We start from the raw sequence: 13389 nt of genomic DNA on the forward strand, positions 1-13389 counted from the left end.
GTGACCCACTTTGGCATGGTTTATTGGGCAAAAACTAAAGACAGTTAACATAGGTGGAACTTTACCTTGTGTAAACGAAAGTCTTCAGACAGTGAGTGAAATGGCAGATGCAAATGAATTGGTAATTGGTTTCTGAGTAATTTAGATGAAATAAATAAATCAACAGTATATACTTGCATAAGAACATAAGAAGCCACTGATCAGCCTTTTGAATTTATGCTAATGCATTTATTTTGGCCATACATTCTGAGTGTTATTGAATCTTTGATTTGCAGTTTCCTTCATTAACTATTCATATCTGCTAAATTTATGGAAGCTGACAAGTTGTGAAGGTGAAATAGTCAACTGTTCAGTCACCGGGTTAAACCATCCAAGGAACGTGATCTTAACACTTTACATAAACTGATGCCAACATACTGTGTCGTATTTACTCATTAATTTCACAGTGTAAAACCAGCTGAGAGCACGATCCAAATGTGCATCTTATAAAAGTACCTAATTAAAAGGCAATTAGAAGTAGGTCTTGATTAGGAAAGGAAAAAGGCATCTCTGGTGACACGTCACCCAACAAACTAGCATCAGGTGATATTTGTGGATGGTTCAAACTGAGAAATCACACATAAAGTGCGATGGCCTGTTCCTAGTAAACAAAGAAACATGTTTTGTTTGTGTATTTTTATACTAAAAGATATCTATTAATCTTTATACCAAAATAAGTGATCTAGGTTGGATTGTATGAGTTTTTTTTTTTGTTCTTGTCATTTTATCGACGATTGTGCAAACTCTTCAGCTTAAATTTGCAGTAGGAGGGACACTCCAGCGAGCACCCACTTGGATGGCTTTTCCTTGGTTTTCAGATTAAAAGTCCAGACGAACGTTGGGCCTCGGAGGCGTGTTTTGTAAACCGGACATGGATACACACTGCGAATGTCCTGCTTGTCAACTGGAATGGCTTTGATGAAAATAACTGGCATTGTCGGGGTCAGCTCCTTCAGACGGGCATCGGTAATAATTCCAGCCTGTGGAGAAAACAAAAGTTAAAATATGCAGCTTCAAATATATGTCGCCTTACGTAGCCAGTGGATATGAGGCAAATGACAAATAAGCACATGAATCGATATTCAGTAAATAACTCAGCGGGTCAGGCAGCATCCATGGAGGGAATAGATAGGTGACATTTCGTGCAGAACCCTTCTTCAGGACTACCCCACTGCCAAACCTCCAAAGCATGAAGAAAGGTCCTGACCCAAAACTTCACCTATCCCTTTCTGTTGCCTGACCCGCTGAGTTATTCCAGCACTTTGCGCTAAATCCAGAACCTGCAGTTCATTGCGTCTACATGAATCTTGTTCAAAAGCCTTTGATCTTCAGAAAAATGTCCCCATATTGCAACAGTGACTACAGTTCCGAAGCACCAAATTGGCTTCAAGAGCTTTAAGGCATGCTGAGGTCACGAAATGCACTCAGCAAATGCGATTTATTTTTTTACGTGAAAATCTGTGAAGGAGCAAGTGACCCTCCACATCTACACGCACAATTCAGGCCAGGTATCGTTGCATCAAAACCGTCCTTTCAGCATTGTGCTTCAGAAGTGATTCTTCACGTGAGACACATTTTAAGCATTTGGCCAGGGAAAGGATTGCACAGTACTGAGCCAGTGATAAGGCGCCAGTGGCTTATCAGCAAAGCTGAAGCATGAGGGATAAAAGGGATATTGATGACATGGATAGCAGGTTGGCTGGTTACAGATACCAGAGTGCCATGGTGAATGACTGCTTTTCACATTAGAGGAACAAGGACAGTGCCAACCCAGGAATCAGTGTTAGGGCATTAATTTTTGATATATACAATATGATATGATTGAACTTTATTTATCCGAGGAAGGGAATTGATCTGCCAGCAATCATAAAAACACAAAATACATGAAACATGAAATTAAAGTGACGAGTGGAAAGGCTTGGGGGATGTGCGAAGATTAGGGGGGGTGGGGCGGGATGTCAGTCTCGGTCTACCCCACGATAGAAGGGGGAGCAGTTGTACAGTTTGATAGCCACGGGAGAAGAAGGATCTCCTGTGGCGTTCTGTACTGCATCTTGGTGGAACTTGATCGAATATATTAGTCTAGCTTAGAGATACAGTGTGGAAACAGGCCTTTCGGCCCACCGGGTCCACACCGACCAGCGGTCCCCACACATTGACACTACCCAACACACATTAGGGCCAATTTTACATTTTACATCAAGCCAATTAACCTACAAACCTGCACGTCTTTGGAGCATGGGGTAGAGATCTGGACACAATGGGATGAACGGACTCTTCTGTTCTATGAATCAATTCAGGTCCACGAGACCACAGATGCTGGAAAACCCGAGCAAAAAGGCCAACTGCTGCAGACTGAGGAAGTGTCCTGACCCGAAATATCATCCGTTCATTTTTCTCCACAGATGTCGCCTGACCCGCTGAATTCCTCCGGCACTTTGTGTTTTGGTCAAGGTCACTTTTAACGTTTATATACTATCCTAACTAATGGATTGCTTTCACATACAAAGTGCTTTATATAAAATGTTTAAACTAGCGTACAGTTCACATCAGTGTATTTGTTTTCCTGACGGTTGTGGCAGTAAGGCATACCCGCACCGATAAAAAGTTAACCATTATTATTAACTTCCTGGCCACGTGACATGTATATTTATTACAGGCGCATGTTGGAGTCTTTCTGCCCACAAAGGGAGCTGGCTTACAGGGTTTCTTTAGGTTCCCAGACTGCATTTGTGCATCGTGGCCAAACCCATGCATATATAATAAATGCAACAATTTATTACCAGATTTAATTCAGTTTGTGTTCTGGCTCATTAAATCCTTCTAATAATGCCTAGGCTCTGTTTGGAGTATTGTGGCCAATAGCTTTTGGAAAGGCTGAAAAGGATAATTACAAAAAGAACACAAAATAGGGGCAGCACGGTGGCACAGCGGTAGAGTTGCTGCCTTACAGCGCCAGAGAACCAGTGCGATCCTGGTTACCGGTGCTCGTCTGCTCGAAGTTTGTACGTTCTCCCATGACCAGGTTGGGTTTTTCTCCAAGATCTTCAGTTTCCTCCTACACTCCAAAAACGTGCAGGTTTGTAGGTTAATTGGCCTGGTAAAAATTGAAAATTGTCCCTAGTGTGTGTAGGATAGTGTTAATGTGCAGGGATCGTTGTTTTGCGCAGACTTGGTGGGCCGAAGGGCCTGTTTCCGCGCTGTATCTCTAAACTAAACGAAAGGACTTAGGTATACCGCCAACCAGATCTTTCCTGAGTACGATGAATAATTGGGAGATTTCATGTAAATAAGGACTGCTAGAAGAATCTTAAATCCTTTTACACTCTCAATTTTATATTTTATATTTTTATATAAATCTGTGCTTATTAACTGCAGGTACACAAAATTGCTGGGGAAACTCAGCGGTGCAGCAGCATCTATGGAGCGAAGGAAATAGGCAACGTTTCGGGCCGAAACCCTTCTTCAGACTGATGGGGGGTGGGGGGGGGAGAAGGAAGGAAAAAGGGGAGGAGGAGGAGCCTGAGGGCGGGCGGATGGGAGGGTGGGAGGAGACAGCTAGAGGGTTAAGGAAGGGGAGGAGACAGCAAGGACTAGCAAAATTGGGAGAATTCAATGTTAATGCCATCCGGACGCAAGGTCCCCCAGGCGGAATATGAACTGCATATGTCCTAGCTTTTTAAAATTATAGTTTTGTTTAGACCTGCCTTTTTTGTGGAAAGCACTTTGGGTTGCATTCAATTGTATGAAAAGTGCTATATAAATAAAGTTAGTATTATTAATATTATAAAACAGAGGACAATATTAACAATAATTAACAAAACAATGACAGTCATCATCAATATAAAACACTTATGCAATCATTTGGAATATGCTGACTGCAGCATAGCATCAAGATTAGGTTTATGACTTGTGTGTAAATTGATTACATTTTACATTAAGCTGTTTGTATCTGAAAGCAATCCATCAGTTCGGATAGTAAATAAATGTTATAACTGATCTTGACCAAAACACAAAGTGCCGGAGGAACTCAGCGGGTCAGGCAGCATCTGTGGAGGAAAACAAACAGATGAAATTGATCACTTGGGTAGCTTATAAGCCAGCGGTATGAATATTGATTTCTCCAACTTCAAGTAGCTTTTGCACCCCTCTCTCTCCGTCCCTCCCCCATCCTGGTCGTTGTCAATGTCATCCTGGTGAGTTTCATTGTCAGTGACTTGTTTTCATCTATCCCGCAGCTAACAATGGCCTGTTTCCTTTATCATCGTTTCTTTCTTGCATATCTTTCATTAATTTGTTCTATATCTCTCTATATCACTCGTTTCCCTTCCCCCTGACTCTCAGTCTGAAGAAGGGTCTCAACCCAAAACGTTACCTATTCCTTCTCTCCAGAGATTCTGTCTGACCCGCTGAGTTACTCCAGCTCTTTGTGTCTATCTTCGGTTTGAACCAGCATCTGCAGTTCCTTCCTGCACAATTATGCTCTATTCCTACAATGATTATTCCAACAGTGTGAGACTAGAGAGAAGAATGGCATTTCAATCGAATCACAAAACTGGGCAACATTCAAAGAATATGTGTCCGAGGCAGCAGCAGCCACTTATTTTCCCCTCCAGTGTCAATACACAGCATTGCCTCGACTCAACCATGATCTGAGATTCCCGCGTAGGAATCTCACATCTTGCTTGTACACGTTGACTGACAGGCTGGGATAATCAATGCAATGGTTTGCAGGATTTTACCTCTGAGAGAATTGGACATGTGTAAAGGGCTTGTCCCACTTTCATGACCTAACTCACGACTTCTGCCGAGTTTGTCCTTGACTCGTACTCGCAGCATGGTCGTTACGAGGTCGTAGGTAGGCCGTGATGCTAGTCGTAGGTACTCGTGGCATCAAGTAGGTCGGGGCGTTTTTTTCAACATGATGAAAAATGTCCACGAGTAAAAAAGGTGGTGAATTAGGTCGCGAAAGTGGGACAGGCCTGTGTTTTGAATAAGCAAGTACTGCAAGGCACACAGAGTATATGATTCCACTGCCTCATGCTCTGCATGATGATACACATTGGAGTCACAGCTAGAAATTGTGCAGCAGCTTAAAGAGCTACCTGCATTGTACAGGGATGTCTATTGATCCCCCAACTATATTGTACAGAACTCATTATGTTATTCTTCAAAAAAACTCTACCATTTCTCTGAAATTAAGCCTACTAGAACTCTGTTCTTTAGTAATCCCTGCAAACTGGCATGGTCTTAGTAATGAAAAACATCAGGCTGACCTATAAATCATCAGTCATGCTGTATACTTTCATAAAATTGATCAGGGTCATGTTACACTGGGTGGATATTGTTTTAACTGAGACAGATCATATCTCCTTGTTTATGACTCCGTCAATATAAGATTGAATTTTATGTTACTGAAAGCCTGGATCTATCACGCTAGTACATAATCCATGCCCATTAATTTGCCTGTCATGACATTAAGTATAATGTTCTTGGAGAATCAGTGGGGAGCTAGATTATATAAATGAAGAGACGCCAGATTAAAGCGGTTACGGTGGCGCAGCGGTAGAGTTGCTGCCTGACAGCGAATGCAGCGCCGGAGACCCGGGTTCGATCCTGGCTACAGGTGCTGTCTATATGGAGTTTGTATTTTCTCCCCGTGACCTGCGTGGGTTTTCTCCGAAATCTTCGGTTTCCTCCCACACTCCAAAGGCGTACATGTTTGTAGGTTAATTGGCTTGGTAAAAATGTAAAAATTGTCCCAAGTGGGTATAGGATAGTGTTAACGTGCGGGGATCGCTGGTCGGCGCGGACCCGGTGGGCCGATGGGCCTGTTTCCGCGCTGTATCTAAACTAAACTAAACTAAAAATGAGTTCCACCAGCTTTGAGCTCAGTTGCTGACCCCAACCAAGGTGATGAAAGAAACATTACCCATGGTAGGAGATCACTGCAGAGTGTGTCTGACCGAATGCTTGCATATGTGAGCATCAACTATGGGGAGAATTCAATCAACTCTCTCTTGCCAATTCTTGCCCCACCCAATCCCTTCATCACTTTCACAGCTCTCTCTCCTCTACTCCACCAGTCTGTGGACGCATCCTGACCTGAAACGTTATCTGTCTATTTCTCTCCACAGATGCTGCTCTACAGCACAGAAGCTGACAGACACAAAAAGCTGGAGTAACTCAGCGGGACAGGCAGCATCTCTGGAGAAAAGGAATGGGTGACGATGATCCTTTGATCCGTGTTTCCACACCTTAACCTTCCATGTCTCCATCTCCCGTGACACTCAGTCTGAAGAAGGGTCTTGACCCGAAATGTCACCTACTCCTTCTCTCCAGAGGTGCTGCCTGTCCTGCTGAGTTACTCCAGCGTCATGTATCTATCTTCGGTGTAAAGCAGCATCTGCAGTTCCTTCCTACAAACACTTATCAACTCTTTCAGACCATGTTAAAAATACACCCGCCAACAGTTAAAAGCCATGGAAGTCGTGAAGATGATGTGGCTGTAAATGTAACTCTCTCCAATGAATGCCAAGTTAATACACAAACAATGTCAGCAGCCCTGGTTGGAAGGAAATTGATGTATCCGTTTTTCCGCTCAAGTCAATGTTATCAGACTTGCCTGTCCCAGACGCTTTCTGTCAAAGACTGAGACACTAGTTCAGCGATAGCAAACTGGAATTATTTTTCCAGACGCATTTTTGGAGCTGGTGCCATTGTGGTCCATGTTTCACTGAAGATCATGACAACTCTGATCTGGACTGAAATGAATCAAAGTCATCCATCGCTCGACCTGACCTGGATTGTGATGAGGTGAAGGAGGTGAGTAAACATTGTTAAGCAAGCTGGTAGTAGAATTATGTCGATGTTAAGCTATCTGGTAGACCAGTCCGGTGGAGCGATGCATGACTCTTACTTCTCTCCACCACGATAATTGTCCAATACCTGTATATAATTTCAGGAAATTTGTTTCCTGTGAATATATCTCAGAGTACTGTACTGTTCCCAACGACACCCTCGTTAAATAAAGTCACTGCTTGGCTCATATAGGCAGAGGGAAAACCTCCCTTGTGCAGGAAACATTGGATGACGGAGCTCAGATAGTCAAGTAGGAGCATTATAATTCAGATATTCAACACTTGAACTTGTAGAACAGTACTAGTAACATAACATTTTGCAAAGTAACCTGTTGTGAAAAATATAAATGCATTAAAATTATGCAAATACTGGAAAAACTCAGCAGCATCTATGGAGAGAGAAAAAGAGTCAATCTTTCAAAGTGACGATGTTTCCTCTGAACTATTAGTTCAGACACCCATCATTTGGTTGTGCATGTAGATGATACTTACTGAAGGACATGTTTCGTACACAGGAAATGTTACTATTCACAAGGCAAATTAAAATCAAGACAACCATTTGCCTCGATAACATCTGTGAAACGGATGTATGACGTAGTTCACAGTCGCAAGGAACTGCAGACTCTGGAATCTTGCAGCAAAACACCAAGTGCCGGAGGAGAGTAATGGGTAGTACACAACCCAACAGTATGGACACTGAATTCCCCAGTTTCAAGCAATAACCTCCTCTTTCCCATCCCCTCCCAACCCGCTACATGTACATTTCTCCTACCTTCTCCCACCCCACCAGTCACCCTGCTCCATTCACTAGCTCCGTATGTTCATAGAAACATAGAAACATAGAAAATAGGTGCAGGAGTAGGCCATTCGGCTCTTCGAGCCTGCACCGCCATTCAATATGATCATGGCTGATCACCCAACTCAGTATCCCGTACCTGCCTTCTCTCCATACCCCCTGATCCCTTTAGCCACAAGGGCCACATCTAACTCCCTCTTAAATATAGCCAATGAACTGGGCTCAATTACCTTCTGTGGCAGAGAATTCCAGAGATTCACCACTCTCTGTGTGAAAAATGTCCCATCCCCATCCCCATTTCCGTTATATCCTCCGTCCTTCCCCTCTCCCCGTGTTCCCTTCGCCCCATATCCCTCCCTCCGGCTTTACATTTCACTTCTCTTCTTCTTTCCTTACTGACCTACCTTTCATCTCCTTCTCGCCCCCAGCCTTTGACACTTGCTCCACCCATCTGCCAATCTACACCCCCTCACCTGTACCTAACTATCAAATTTTGCTCCGCCCTGCCTCTCTTTTCCAGCTTTCTCCCCCCTACTCCTGTCAGCCTGAGGAAGTGTACTAATCTAAAACTTGTTCTGTCCATTCCTTCCACAGATGCAGCCTGACCTGCTGAGCTCTTCCATTTTGTATTTTGCTTAAGACTTGTAGTCCTCTGACCACATCTCCAGAAATCTAATGACACCAAAGTCAAAATTGGTTTTGGCAAATTGTATGAAATACACAACACTTCTGAAGAGGCCAAGTTATATTTTGTATAATGACCGATTGAACATATGCCTAGATTTTATGGCATTTTCTACAATAGTAGTAGGCCCCCTTTGGTCATGACTGACCATGGGTGATGCATCCTAGTTCGTGGTCGGATGCAAGCCTGGGCGATGTCATATGGAGGTCAGGCTGTTGCCCATGCAGCACGCCCCCCCTCTCCATGTCGCTGATCTATCCAAAGGAACAGCAGGGCCGTTACAGTTTGGCACCAGCGCCGTCGCAGGAGCTGCCAGAGCGAGGTTGTAGACAACGACGAACTGCCTTAGGGGCTCCGACTACGTATTTTCTTGAGGTTTACTCCTGGAGCCTTTTCCATGACTGGATATGGCCACAAGGCAGTGGAGGTTTTAAACCAGAGTGCTCCCTCTCCTAGATGGACCGCCATCTGCCATTCTACTATAACTGTGGTTATATACAATAGTCATAGAACACACAACAGCATTGTGGTACCCCACCAGACTGGCCGGGAAGCTACTGGAATTAGGGCTCAACACCCCCCTGTGTGCCTGGGCCCCGGACTTTCTCACCGCCAGGCCCCAGGTAGTCAAGATGGGAGGGAATACATCAAAGTCCCTCACCCTGAGCACAGGATCGCCCCAGGGTTGCGTCCTCAGCCCCCTATTGTACTCCCTGTACACACATGACTGTGTGGCTAGGTTCAGCTCCAACTCAATAATTAAGTTTGCTGATGACACTGTGGTGGTGGGCCTGATCTCAGACAACGATGAGAAGGCCTACCGGGAGGAGGTGGCTGATCTAGCACTCTGGTGCCAGGACAACAGCCTCCTCTTGTACATCAAAAAAACTAAGGAGCTGATCGTGGACTTTAGGAGGGCACATCATCCGAGGACGTACACTCCATTGAGGATAAATGGGGATACTGTGGATAGGGTGAGCTGTTTTAAATATCTGGGAGTCCACATCTCTGAGGATATGACATGGGCATCACACGCCTCAGCACTCGTGAGTAAGGCAAGGCAGCGCCTTTACCACCTCAGGCAATTGAGGAAATTCAGAGTGTCTCCAAGGATCCTCCAGTGCTTCTACGCAGCGGTTGTGGAAAGCATCTTGTCCGGGAACATTACATCTGGTTTGGGAATTGCTCTGCCCAGGACAAGAAGGCTCTGCAGAGAGTAGTGCGTTCGGCCGAACGCACTATGGGAACTTCACTCGCCCCCCTGCAGGAACTATACAACAGGAGGTGCAACTCCAGAGCAAATAAAATCATGGGAGACCCCTTCCACCCCTGCAACGGACTGTTCCAGCTGCTACGGTCAGGCAAACGCCTCCGTTGCCATGCGGTGAGAACGGAGAGGTTGAGAAGGAGTTTCTTCCCAGAGGCCATTCGGACTGTAAACTCCCATCTCACCAGGGACTAACTTTACTGAATGTTTTTCCTTCCAATATTTAATATGTAAAAGAATATGTGTGTGTTTATGATTGTGTTTATAGTTTGTTTGGTTGTTTGTTTGTTTGTCTTTTTGCACAAAGTCCGCGAGCATTGTCACTTTCATTTCACTGCACATCTCGTATGTGTATGTGAGGAATAAACTTGACTTGACTTGACTTGAGCACAGTGCAGGAACAAGCCTTTCAGCACACAATGTCTGTGTGAAAGATGATGCCAAGATAAACTAATCTCAACAGCCTGCACATGATCCATATCTCACCATTCCCTGCATATCCATGTGCCTATGCAAAAGCCTCTTAAACACCACCATCTTATCTGCTTTCACCACCACCCTTGGCAGCATGATCCAGGCACCCATCAATCACCCTCTGTGTGAAAAACTTGTCCTGCGCATCTCCTTTAAACATTGCCCCTCTCACCTCAAAATTATGCCCTCTACTCTTTGATATTTCCACCCTGTAAACTCATTTGTAGCTCACAGCTGAACGATATGAGCTTTGTAGAGCAAATATCAACTAAAGAAGATATGGAACTGTAGTGTGGCACTGGCAGTATAGCTCAGCAACACACAACAGCAGAATTATCCACACAATACAATGTTAGTATCATAAAACACCATGGTGGAATTTGGAGTTGGATAGCATGACAACAATCTACATCAGCAGGCAGAATACAGAACCTACCTATTGGAACGTGAATAGAATCTGCATGTGCCGTGGAACTAAAATTGTTTATAAATGCCAACATTTTTGCAAATCCTCAGAGCGCATTGCTGATGTGCCCAAATGGGGCACCCATACATGGTGTAATTAAAGGTTAATCCACACATAAATGCAAGACAAACACATTTTTTGTGCAGTCCAGTATAACTAATTAGCTTCCTTCTATCAACTCGGGCTAAATCCAGCGAATGCAATAGATCAAACCCAATGGATGTTTCACAGCCGGTGGTCAGACAGTCCTTTTCCGAGGCCATGAAAGTTACTCAAATCCTGCCTCCTCATGATTTAAGCTCCAGGAAACAAAAGATAATTGGAAGTATTTTTCATTGAAATCTATTGGTTACAGTCCATGATGTGTATTCCTTTAGCTCAGTGAAGATGATCCATAGAGTTACCTCGCCTGCCATGAAAGATCAATATTTCCTTTGTCATGTGTGCTATTTTATAGATTTTAGGGTCAGCCTTCCCTTGGGTATAACAAAAAGTTTTACAAGGAATTGGAGGAAACCGGTTGATCTTTGAATGTACGGAAGTGGTTAAATTTAAAGTTTCAAGGAAAACAAAATTGTGGAGTTCTGCTGGCACAGCCGAGCACCAAATTACTAATGGAGTCGGCTAACAACAAGAAATATAAAATAAATCTACATGGATAGGACAGGTTTGGAGGGATATGGACGAAGTGTAGGCAAGTGGGACAAGTGTAGCTGGGACATTGTTGGCTGTTGTGGGCAAGTTGGGCCGAAGGGCCTGTTTCCACACTGTATCACTCTATGACTCTAATGCTGAGGTACTGCAGGTTCACGCAAGATGCTGAGCTTCCAAAGCTATTCCAGATATTCCATAAAGAAATGTACACTCATATTTAACTGATACATAACTTAAAAATGAGAAATATGACATTCCTGCCCAAATATATGCTATGAATTAACATTGCTAAATCTACACTCTAGGCATAGATATTGAATGAATATTTGTTGCGAGGCTAAACACAGATTTGATCAGTGATGGTGTGACATCAAATCTACCTTTCTACTGCAAACCACCAATGCAAACAGTACCATTTTGTCATAGGGACTTTAGTTTGATGTTAAATATTCCTTTGCTTTTCTTGTCATATCCAATACACAATGTTCGATTAATACTAATTATTTTACAGCAGAGGTAACTTATGTGAAAGAGTGGAAGCATCTTGTACTCTAGATCAGTGGTTCCCAACCTTTTTTAGCTCATGGCCCCCTTGGGATCTTTTAATTTTTCTGTGCCCCCCCCCCCCCCTGACATTATTAGCGGAAAAAAAGTACTTCAATATTATAATACCTTCCATAAAAATATCAGTGTCTATTAATTGTACATATATTCTCTTTTATTCTATTCCACAAACATCAAAAATATTTCAAATACATTGATTTAAATTTATTAGAACTGAAATTTAGAAGGCAACAGGGTGGTAGCTCTGTGGCCCCCTTCATTGAATCTGTGGCTCCCTAAATACAAAAATTTGTCTGTGCCCCCCCCCTGAAATTTGCCATGGCCCCAGGTTGGGAATCACTGCTCTAGACCACTGAGCACCAAGATGGACTTGACTTGCTGTCATATGCAGTGATAGAGGGTAGGAGGTAATGGGCTAGTAATGGGCCTTTTAACAACGAAGCAACAACACCAAGACTCACCCAAACATCAACAATGTAATTATGACGATCACAGTGTTTTCCTGTGTAACATTGCTCTGAAATTAACAGTGCTGATTTCACATCCTTTCATAATCATACTTTATTAGCCAAGTATGTTTTGTAACGTACGAGGAATTTGATTTGGCCTACAGTCATACCAATAAAATGCAAAAAAACATACAAAATACATTTTAACCTAAACATCCAGAAATCGGAGGTGCAAAGAGACTTGGGAGTGCTGATATAGGTTCTGTAAATAGTTCATCTGCAAGTCGAATCAGTAGTAAGGAAGGCAAACGCAATGCTAGCATTTTTTTCAAGAGGGCTAGAATACAAAAACATGGATGTAATGCTGAGGCTCTATAAGGTGCTGGTCAGGCTGCATTTGGAGTATTGTGAGCTAGATAGATTCTTGATTAGTATGGGTGTCAGGGGTTATGGGGAGAAGGCAGGAGAATGGGTTTAGGAGGGAGACATAGATCAGACATGATTGAATGGCGGAGTAGCCTTGATTGGCCGATTGGCCTAATTCTGCTCCTATCACTTCTGGCCTTATGACAAGTGGCAAGACAGGCCTTGTGGCAGAACGACCATCGTGCCTTGCAGTAGTCCGGGCTGGTCTACCATGGAATCTGAAGAGGGAAGTTGCCAAGTCCGGCCCAGGCACATCCCCGAGGACCAGATAGTGGAGGGCGTGGGTGACGGTGGACGCTGGAACAAAGGGCCGGTTAGAGGACGTGGAGTCTTGCCTTCCGTTCCCCTCAAGGTCGGCTGCGGCAGGCACCGCCAGGGGCACAAAGGCTGACGGTGGCTCGCGAGGAGAGGGGCCACGGTTCACTGGCCGATCCGGATCAAAGCAACGGCTGGGGGGCCTGTTGCCAGGACAACGGCCCTTTATGGTCAGCTGCAGCTTGGACTTTGGAATGGCACCAAAACATAGCGTCTCTTGTATATGGTCTCAGTGGGCCGTTTCTGTATGGGTGTGGGTGTGAGGTGTTGCAATTTGGGAGATTGAATGTGAGGGAAAGTATACAGAAAATGGCAATATCCTGAACAGCAATGATGTGCAGAGGAATCTTAGAATGCAAGTTTATAGCTCACTGAAGGTAGCAGCACGAGTAGA

At 44.0% G+C, this 13389-nt stretch overlaps 1 protein-coding gene across 2 annotated transcripts in view; it reads right to left on the bottom strand.

Annotated features, from left to right (window-relative positions):
• Positions 1–213: 213 nt before the first annotated feature.
• Positions 214–13389, bottom strand: part of dnah9 (dynein axonemal heavy chain 9) — a 325024-nt gene continuing 311848 nt past the window's right edge. For both annotated transcript variants that reach the window (XM_033044073.1, XM_033044072.1), the window contains one exon: positions 214–1019. In XM_033044073.1, coding sequence (XP_032899964.1) covers positions 792–1019 — 228 coding nt within the window. In that variant the 3' untranslated portion in view covers positions 214–791. The remainder of the gene's footprint in view (positions 1020–13389) is intronic.

Source organism: Amblyraja radiata, chromosome 26 (assembly GCF_010909765.2).
Source record: "Amblyraja radiata isolate CabotCenter1 chromosome 26, sAmbRad1.1.pri, whole genome shotgun sequence".
Lineage (NCBI taxonomy): Eukaryota > Metazoa > Chordata > Chondrichthyes > Rajiformes > Rajidae > Amblyraja > Amblyraja radiata.